The sequence below is a fragment of the Arachis duranensis genome, chromosome 1 (assembly GCF_000817695.3).
Source record: "Arachis duranensis cultivar V14167 chromosome 1, aradu.V14167.gnm2.J7QH, whole genome shotgun sequence".
Lineage (NCBI taxonomy): Eukaryota > Viridiplantae > Streptophyta > Magnoliopsida > Fabales > Fabaceae > Arachis > Arachis duranensis.
In genome coordinates this window covers 18,735,623-18,746,721 of record NC_029772.3, presented here as the reverse complement: position 1 = coordinate 18,746,721, position 11,099 = coordinate 18,735,623, and the positions used below count along the sequence as shown (strand labels likewise).

Genomic DNA, 11,099 nt, shown 5'->3' with positions numbered 1-11,099 from the left:
AGTCAAAGCATTTTGAGACGGATTTACACTTTGTTCGGGACTATGTTACTAAATAAGCTATTCAAGTCACTCATGTTCCTGAAACTGTGCAGTTAGTTGATGTGCTAACAAAGTCACTGTCCAATGCTGCTTTTCTAGATTCAAAAACAAAGCTAATGGTAGAAGACTTGGAACAATACAAATCCCTCTCTGTCAGATTCAAAGAAGAAGATTCAAAGGAACAAGTGAACTCAGAACAATATGAGAAAGCAGAAACCAAAAACAGCAGTAATAACAGCAGGAGTCATAACGGCAAGATAACTAATGAACCAAATGAATCTGTAAGCACTAAAAAGGAAGTTGAATAGCAGGGGTCATAATAGAGTAAGCTAAGAGAAAGGGAGTTAGCTGGCTTTAGCCTTTTGTTAAGCTTAGCTCACACATACACACACAGTTAGTTGCTAGTTGTTAGCTTAGTTAGTTGTTAGCTTAGCAAATTGATTCTGTTAGCTCAGTTTGTTATGTTAAGTTTGTTAAAATACGTGTGGTTTACAATAAGTAACAACTGTGCTATAAGTTACACAACTGAACCCATGTGACTAACTTTCACTTTAGTTTTCAATCTTCAATGCCAAAAGTGCATAACAACTCTGCTCTTCATTCTTCCTTCATTCTGCAACTCCTTTCTTCCTTAATCTTCTTCTTTGAATCTGATACCATTTCACTCAAAAAAAGCCCATATTGCTGTCTTTAGCACCTGCATTCAAAGCAATATTATGTAACATAATATTCAATTCCCAGATCTTTCTTCTTACTATCCTTTGACCCCTACAAAAGTTCAAATTGTAGTGAAATGATATTTTTCGTCATTGATTTAGTAGTTTAAATAAATAAGCCCAAATAATATAGAGGGAGGTTGCTTATTACCACTCTTATTATTGTGTCTTCCCGCATGAGATAGTAAGCCTGCTTTTCGTTTACAGTTTCTTTTAGATTTTCTCCACCACCGATCTCTAAGTTTAGGACCATGATTCCAAATATATTTTCGTTTTTCTCTAAATTAAAGCTCGTATCTTTAGATAAATACCATTAATGTATTCGATCAACCCTGTACGAGCTTATTCTAGTTTACATAATTTATTAGAATCCATAAGGTTTTAACATCATTCCAACAATTGTCTAACTAATTTGAATCATGAAATGCGGCACTAAGGTTCATTGTAGTTGGTAAGTTTCCATCATAAGTGCATTTGAAGACATCTGGTGTCTTTACAAGACGAGGTCCAACTTGCACCTTGCTACTTTTAGGACGAATATCCTGCACACATTCACAAACATGAATTCATATTAACATTTTTCTTGTGCTAACAATTAGCTTAAGAATTATTTTCTCTTGTTAATGCATTTTTGGACCAAGATAATATAATTAAACCATACAATAATATGGTTTGATACTATACTACTTAAACTACTGAAAACTTATATTATTATTTAGGACATCATCAATACTTGATTAAGACCATACATGATGTTTTGCAACAGTGAGAGAAAATAAGTGAAGATTAATTTACCTGGTCAAATATAGCTGTTGGAATGGCCAATGTCGCACAAGCATTAGGGGAATCAACAATTCCAGATATTCTTCCCTCACATGGGCAACAAGACAAAAGAATATATGCCTATTGTTCAACACATACACAGCAAATTAGCAATTCTATTAGCCTGGTTCACAAGAAATTAAACATTAAATCAGTCACACAAAATATATATTTAAAGTATTTTAATAAATACATTTATCTATCTATATACAAATATATAGTAACTAATTTGATAACTAATTTTTGTATACATATAATATGATTAAATATAAAATATATTTTAAAAATAAAATAAATAATATATGTATTTTATACACAAATATATAATAATTTATTTGATAACTGATTTTTTAAATTCACATTACAGTTTTATATATAATAAACTTCAACTTATATTAATGAATTAAAATTTTCAATATGCTCATTGTATTTAAATTAGATACAGATTTTAACTCTTTTTTCTTGTGGGAAAAAGAAAAATACAGCCACCTATTATATATAGAAAAAACACCATGATCCCATCTGTTGTAAAATATCTAATAACCACTTCCTTCGACACCCGCCCACCGCCCACCCCCTAACTCAAAAATCTGAACTCAGTCTTAATAATCAAACATTTTAATATTAATGTCAATAATCAAACTTTCCACCAGAAATAGTCAAATTTAATACCATACTTAACCAAAATGTTTTGTGAAGAAAACAGTTAAGAGTAAATAATGGTCAAAATTATTTAAGAAAGATTATTGTTTTTTAAATTATTTTTTGAAAAAATTTTTTTAATTAAATTTGTCTTTCAATAATTTTAAATTAGTTATATAGTCCTTTTATTATTTTCGTTGCTAATGTAGTATGTTAAGTGATATCACACTTATTACAATACATATCCAGTAGTTTTAATTAAGTTTAGATAATTAGATGAAATTAACTCCAAATTAAGAGGAATCTTTGGTCCGTGTTTGATGTCACTTAATGTGTCATATCTGCAAATGTTAATGCTATAAATAACGAAAGTGACGAAAGGATTAATATGATCAATTTAAAATTTTTGAAGGACAAATTTAATTAAAAAAAATTTTTATATAAATATCAATTTAAATAACAGATCATCTTTTAAAAACGAATTTTACTATTTACTCAAACAATTAATATTCAAAATGTTCTAATGAAGGTAAACAAGTCATTAATAATCAAACATTTTAATATATATAATCATACTTTGCAGTTAATGTAACAAAACCTTACAATAATTAATCCAAAATATTTGAATAGCCAAATAAGACTTGTCAAGTCAAATAATACTTAATGGTAATATGTATGTGACTGATTTCTGGCTCAGTTTTAGGGTTCAAATGGTATTTTTGTTCTTTCTAATGTATTTGGATAAAAGAGAACTGAAAATTTATTAGTAATTCCTAGTTCGTATATGTGAAGATTATGGTTAAGGTCAAACCTGTTCCTTGGAGTATCCAAACTTGGATAGGTAGTCAATAGCATTGAGGATTGCTCGCTTGTAAGCAACACTTGCATCTAGAAAGTGTTGCCTCCCACTTTCATCCACACTAATCCCTTCAAAAACCAACCACTCTGAGAATCTTGGCTCAACAGGGCCTATCTCAAATATTGGATTCACATGAAGTGGAGTGGGCCCCATTGGTGTAAGGTACTCTCTCATTCCACCCCTTATAATTTCGCACCTAACACATAAAATTGGCTACATTATACAGTTGTTCTACACCATTCACCAGATACAAAAATTCATATGCACGTCAATAAAATTAATTATTATATATTTATATATAAATATATATTAATTAATTCATTTTTAATATATATTTTATATTTTAATATATATTTTAAATAATAATTATTTTAGTGACTAATTTTTTTATATACACATAAAATCATGATTAAGATATAAAATTGTGATGGCATCAAATAACATAAAAAAAAATAAAAAACAAAATATATAAGTATTTTAATAGTTTTATTATTAATTTTAGTCATTAATATCAATCATATATATTTTATGATTGAGATTAATAACTAAAACTACTAAAATACTTGATCCTTTAGTACACTTAAATATTTCGAAAAATATATATAGAATAACAAAGACACAAATGAATGATTTCTACATATACTAACTTAAGTTCTAGGAAGCCACTCATCTCTATGGCACCGCAAAATGAGATCTCTCCATCACCCTGTGAGAAATGCATGTCACCGGTGCTGAGATTCGCTCCTTCCACAAAAACTGGAAGGTATATCTTTGAACCTTTACTAAGATTTTTGATGTCACAATTTCCTCCATTTTCTCTTCCCGGTATTGTTCTTGCAGCCTCTTTCGCGATCTTCTCCCATTCAACGGTGCCTTTTGGAATCTACAACAATGACATTTAAAGTAAGGAAAATAAAAGCCTTAAAATGAAATAGAATTTGGATTTCATCATCATATTTTGCATACCTTGCCAAGGTGACAACCTTTTGTTGATGGTAAGTTTGCCAAGGGTCGTGAGTGTAAAACCTCACATAGTTTAAGAGACTTGACCCCATTTTCTTCAACAAGCCTCTCTCTTTCGTTCCATATATTCAGCAGTTCCATTGATGGTGCAGTTCCAATTATTCCAGGATGTGTTAACCCTGGAAATCGTACTCCTGCTCATTTTGTAATATGCAAGTACCAAACCATTTATAAAAAACTTATTATTTCCAATTCAAGAGATTGTATCGTAATGAACAGTATGATTTTAATTTTAAAGTACTCTTGGTGTAGTATGGGTTTTAAGAAAAACAACCAATTTACGTGCCACTGTTTGTGAAGGGATTGTTTTATTTCACTTATATATTTGCTTAAAATATCAGGTAAGTACGACTTATATATTTCACTTATACATGTAGTGTCAATTTAAGTAGGATTTATTCGTCCTTTAATGATGAATAAAATATGAATTATCAGAGCAGTCTAAATGGGCGGGCAGATTATTCAAGCCAACTTGTCACGAGGAACGAGTTCAAATTGAAAAATTGATTTGTCCATTTTTTTTTTTTGGATGAACCAAGAAAACATTTTGATTTGACTCGACTCATCTAAAATGACAAGTTAAATGAGTAGACTTGGTTTTTTTTTTTTAATTAAAAAAAGCAATTAGAAAAATACTAAATAATTCTAGTATTTTTTATTTTAAGCAAATATATAGAAATAAGGAACATACTTTTATATATTTTCGTACTAAACAAAGAAAAGTCTAAAAATCTAGTTACGAAGTTAGCATTACAATAAGACGGTTTAAATTTTTTAATGATTTTGTTAGGTAGACAATAATTTTTATAAGGTGAATTATAGCGTACATATCTTATTTCATAGATAAAGATATTCTTATTTGTGAAATGATTATTCGACACCTAGCTCTTTTGTAAATATAATACCCACAACTTAATTGGCCTTAGAATCACTCATTCATATAAAAGATACTATTATATTTTCATTTCTCAAACTCACTAACACTCATAAAACAAAGGAGAGAATTTCAAAACATACTCATTTTGTTATGGAACAAACACAATACACAAGACATACGTGCCTTTATATAGGCAATACTTCTTACTAAAATAATAATTTATGAATCACAAATCAATTTTGTAATGACCACCATTTTATGAGTTGGCTTTATAAATTTTCTTTCAACTTGCATTCATATAGTTTCCATAATCTTCTAATTTCAATTCAATTTGATTTTGAATTTCTTCAATATTGTAGAATGTTGTAGTTGTGCTATTCTCTTGAATGTTCTTAGAAAATCTTCAAGCTTCCAATATTAGCTTCTAGCAATATCTAGCCAATTTATGATTATTATATTCAACTCAAACTTTGCTTCTTCAATTTTTTAACCATGCTTCATGAAAATTCTAATCCATGCAAGTTGATAGATAGCACAAGAAGTTTGTAAAATCTTGGTGATGAACCATGAACTTGTAACCACTTTGAATTCAAATTGAATTTTGCCTTTGAATTTTCTAAACTTTTGTTACTTGCATACCTCTAGATTTAATTTTCTAACATTGCCTCCCTTAAATCAAGCTTGTAGAATTAATCATTTCAAGCATCCTTTTCAACTTGTAAAATAACTCTGTCTTCAGTGGTTTTGTAAAGATATCAGCAACTTGATCTTCAGTGGGACAGTACTCAATAAAAACTTCTTTCTCATTCACCAACTCTATGATTTTATGAACCCGAATATCAATATGCTTTGATCTTCCATGGAATACTGGATTTTTGCAAAGTGCAATAGCTGACTTGTTATCGCAAAATATTGTTGTTGAAGTATTTTGTTTCTCGTTCAATTTCTCAAGAATTCTTCTTAGCCAAACTGCTTGTGTTGCACAACTTGCTACTGCTATATATTCTGCTTCTGCTGTAGATAGTGCTACTACTGATTGTTTCTTTAACGACCTTGAAATTGCACCAGAACCAAGATGAAATACAAACCCTGAAGTACTTTTTCTTATTTCTATATCTTCGGCCTAATCACTATCAGTGTAGCCAACAAGATTTACTTCATTAGTATTCTCCTAATAAATTCCATCATTTAAAGTACCTTTGATATATCGAAGAATTCTCTTTGCCGCTTGCAAATGGTTGGTACAAGGCTCCTCCATAAATCTGCTAAGCAAACCAACTCCAAACACAATATCTGGTCTAGTTGCAGTCAAGTACCTTAGACTTCCAATCAAGCTTTTATAGTATGTGGGATTTACTACTCTTCCTTTATCTTCTCTTAACAATTTGAAGTTCTCTTCAACTGGAGTAGAAACTGGTTTTGAGTGCTCCATCTGAAATTTCTTCAAAATATCATTTGCATATTTCTTCTGAGAAATGAAAATTCCACCATCTTTTTGAACTACTTCAATGCCAAGAAAGTAAGACATCAAGCCCATATCTATCATTTCAAAGTGTTTTATCATAGCCTCCCTGAATTTTGCAATTATCTTCAAATTGTTGCCAGTAAAGATTAAATCATCAACATAAAGACACACGATCAAGATATCTCCAGGTTCAACGAACTTGATATAAAGAGTATGCTCAAACGGACATCTTCTGAAACCATTCTCAATGAAATAAGAATCAATCTTCTTGTACCACGCTCTTGGTGCTTGCTTTAACCCATACAAAGCTTTCTTCAACTTGTAAACTTTATCTCCTTTTCCAAGAACTTCATATCCTGCAGGTTACTCAACATACACTTCTTCTTCTAAAGTGCCATTTAGAAATGCAGACTTAACATCCATTTAACGTATCTTCCACTTATTTTGAGCCGAGAGTGAAATAATCATACAAATAGTGTCTAATCTAGCAACAGGAGCAAATACTTCAAAGTTGTCGATACCTAATTTTTGTTTGTATTCTTTTGCAACTAATCTTGCTTTGAAACTATCAACTTCACCACTGGGTTTGTACTTAGTCTTGTAAACCCACTTTACTCCAATCGACTTCTTATCTGCTGGTAAATCTGTCAGCTCCCATGTGTCATTCTTCTCAATGGCATGAATCCCCTCATCCATTGCTTTCTTCCAATTGTTGTCTTTAAAGGCTTCTTCAAAGTTCAACGGCTCACAATCTGAAAATAGAGCAAAATTTATGATTTCTTCATCGGACGGATCATTGTCATTGCCAACTTCATAATATGCTAATCTAGCAGGTAATCTCCTCTCTCTTTGAGGTCTTCTAGATGATTCTGGTTGTTTGATTGTGTCAGGTTGCCTTTCTTCTACTTCATCACATGTATTTGAAATTACAATTGGATGCTTTTCTGTCTTTGAGTCCCAGTCCCATATGGCTTTCTCGTCAAATGTCACGTCTCTGCTAATGATCACTTTCTTTGATTCTAGATTGTACAACTTGTATGCTTTTGAGTCTGTACTATAGCCGATAAAGATACACTTCTCGCCCTTGTCATCTAACTTCTTTCTTAATTGATCTGGTACATGGGCATAAGTGATACACCTAAAGACTCTAAAATGATGAATGGAAGGCCGCTTTCCACTCCAAGCTTCCTCTGGAGTTTTATCACGAACACTCTTTGTTGGACACCTATTTAAAATATGAACTGCTGTTGCGACTGCTTCTGCCCAAAACTCTTTAGGCATTTGTTTTGACTTGAGCATGCATCTAACTATATCCATGATGGTTCTATTCTTTCTTTCAGCAACTCCATTTTGTTGAGGAGTGTATCTAGTTGTTAGTTGGTGTTGAATTCTGTGTTGCTTAAAGTATTCTGAACATGCAAGATATTATGTTCCTCTGTCTGTTCTGAGAATTTTGATTTTACAGCCATTTTGTTTTTCGACAAACACCTTGAATGTCTTAAAGACATCACATGCTTCTGATTTTTGCTTTAGAAAGTATACCCATGTATATATACTAAAATCATCAATAAAAGTGATAAAGTACCTGCTACCACTATTACTTGGAACTTCTACAGAACAGAGATCTGAATGCACAATTTCAAGTAATCTTCTAGCTCTCCAAGACTTTTCTGTAGGGAATGGATATCTGTGCTTCTTTTCCAGTTGACAAATCTCACAAACACAATTGGGAATATGAATCCGTAGTAGACCAAAAATAAGTTCTTTTCTTGACAGGTAGTTTAGGCCAGAAAAATGAAAGTGCCCAAACCGCACATGCCACAACCAGTTATCATCAAGTACCACAGAACTCATGCAAGAGGGATTAACACTGAATTTTTAACAGAAACATTCTGTTTGAAGTCATCTTTGCTTTATCAATGAACCTTCCATTGTTGTCAAATACAGTGCAATATTCACGATAAGTTATCATCTTATATCCCTTCTCAGAAAGTAAATTGTAATCAAGTTCAAGAGCATAGAAAATATCAGAAATATAACTCAGAGAACCATCTTTCAATCTAATTGGTACGTGCTCTTTTCCTTCAATAGGGATCTTTGTACTATTACCAAACTTCAATAATAGTTTAACTGAATCATCTAATGAAGAAAATAACTCCTTTCTACCAGACATATGATTATTGCAAGCATTATCCAAGTACCATATATTTTCATCTTCAGCACATGAATTACTTGTAAAAAATAAAATTTGAGTACCCGGATTGTCATAAGTATTTTGATGTTGATTTTCTGCAACGTGTGTTTGATTATTATTCATCACTTTAAATCTGCAATCTGCTGCTTTGTGTCCATACTTTCCACAATGAAAACAGTTGAAATTGGTTCTTTCTTGATAACAATTACCTCGACCTCTTCCTTGGTTGACAGGCCTGAAATTCGTTCCACCTCTTCCTTGATTAGGTGGTGTAAAATTATTGTAACTTCCTTGGTTGTAATTGCCACGACCTCTTCCTCTAAAATTTCCTCTACCTCTACTTTGAAAATTAAAACTGCGACCTCGTCCTTCTTGTGTACAGCTTGATGCTGTAATATTGTTTAAATTCACTCGGTTTTTCAGAGCTTCCTCGGTTGATTTTTCTGACTTCTCTAGTATTCTACTGATGTGGCTTTCCATGGTTCCTTGCAACTTTGCAATCGTCATGGTATCCATACTGTGTGACTCTAGTATCGTAGTCACCACATGGTCATACTTCATCGGCATGGTGCGAAGAATTTTCTTCACTACTTTGCTATTGGGCATATCTTCTCCATAGACTCTCATCTTATTGACAAGATCTGTAACACGAGTAAAATATTACTCAACAGTTTCGGAGCTCGACATCTCGTACCTTTCATATTCTCTTCTTAAAGATTGTAGCTTTACTTTCTGAGCTTTATCTACGCCTTTGTATGATAGCTTCAACGTGTTTCATGCTTCCTTTGCACTTTTGGCATTTGCTATTTTGCCAAACACCGTATAATCTACTCCTTGATGAATTTGAGATAACGCCAATTGATCTCTCCTTTGTTGGGCATCATCTGCTCCTTCTTGCAAACCCGGTTCAATGAAATTTCACAGGTTCTAGGCCTTCAAATGGGTAGACATCAAAGTCTCCCAATAACTATAATCAAGTTTTCCATCTAACTTAGGATCGGACCACACAATATTAAAAGTGTTTTCCATATTGACTCTATGAATAAACAACTATGTGAGAACTCTCTCACACCTCACAAACTCTCAAACACCAAGCGCTGGATTAACCAGCTCTGATACCAAATGTAAATATAATACCCACAATTTAATTGGCCCTAGAATCACTCACTCATATAAAAGACACTATCATATTTTCATCTCTTAAACTCACTAACACTCATAAAACAAAGGAGAGAATTTCAAAACATACTCATTTCATTATGGAACACACACAATACACAAGACATATGTGACTTTATATAGGCAATTTTTCCTACTAAAAATAATAATTTATGAATCACAAATCATATTACAAACCATTTTATGAGTTGGCTTCATAAATTTTCTTTCAACTTGCATTCATGTAGTTTCCATAATCTTCTAATTTCAATTCAATTTGATTTTGAATTTCTTCAATATTGTAGAATGTTGTAGTTGTGCTATTCTCTTGAATGTTCTTAGAAAATTTTCAAGCTTTCAATATTAGCTTCTAGCAATATCTAGCCAATTGATGATTATTGTATTCAACTCAAACTTTGCTTCTTCAATTCTTTAACCATGCTTCATGAAAATTCTAATCCATGCAAGTTGATAGATAGCACAAAAAGTTTATAAAATCTTGGTGATGAACCATGAACTTATAACCACTTTGAATTCAAATTAAATTTTGCCTTTGAATTTTCTAAACTTTTATTACTTGCATACCTCTTGATTTAATTTTCTAACATCTTTTTTCCTAGTGTAGGGAGCATCTTGACTAAGCTTGGCAGAGCTTGTCCGAACAATGGCTAGTGATACTTGTGATGAGTCACATGTGAGATAGTAAAGTCTTGTAACCAAGCCTTTTAATAAGGAATACACTATTTTATATATTTTAATATTATAATTTAATGTATATATTTTGAGTTTATTGAAATAATTGTTTTGTAATAAATCAATAATCAGTTTATTTATATTGTGTAATATAATTGAAATATTAACTAATGAAATATATTTATTGAATAAAATATTTATTATCACAAAAATTAGAAAAAAAAGTCATACTATGAAATGAATATTTTATTAAAAACACATTTAGTTAAAAATATGATAGTTGAATTTAGATTCTCTAAATTTTGAATTTTTATTTTAGAGAATAAAGTGTGATCTCTTATTTTTGAATGATTTTTCTTTTATATTTTTTCTTGGTCCCATCTATAAAATAAATAATAAGAGATCACACTTTATCCTCTAAAATAAAATTCAAAATTTAGAGGATCCAAATAAACCCATAACAATTGGGTGAAACATATCAACAAAGTATCAAATTGTCCATTTTATTTTCTGATTATAATGCAATAATATAGTATATTTAGTTATAGCCTAATCCTCTTTTAATTTATATTGAAGATGGTTGATAGCATTTAGAAGGATGAGATATTTTC

The 11,099-nt window shown here is 31.2% G+C and overlaps 1 protein-coding gene across 2 annotated transcripts in view; it reads right to left on the bottom strand.

Annotated features, from left to right (window-relative positions):
• Window positions 1-508: 508 nt before the first annotated feature.
• The window catches only part of LOC107481376 (uncharacterized), a 17,378-nt gene continuing 6,787 nt past the window's right edge, over window positions 509-11,099 (bottom strand). Inside the window, exons 3-8 of one of the 2 annotated variants that reach the window (XM_052259444.1) lie at window positions 4,045-4,235; window positions 3,726-3,961; window positions 3,031-3,274; window positions 1,551-1,658; window positions 907-1,297; window positions 509-807 (exon numbers count right to left, since the gene is read on the bottom strand). In XM_052259444.1, the coding sequence (XP_052115404.1) occupies window positions 1,163-1,297; window positions 1,551-1,658; window positions 3,031-3,274; window positions 3,726-3,961; window positions 4,045-4,235 (914 nt within the window). In that variant the 3' untranslated portion in view covers window positions 509-807; window positions 907-1,162. The remainder of the gene's footprint in view (window positions 808-906; window positions 1,298-1,550; window positions 1,659-3,030; window positions 3,275-3,725; window positions 3,962-4,044; window positions 4,236-11,099) is intronic. The other variant, XM_016101662.3, reaches the window with a different exon arrangement.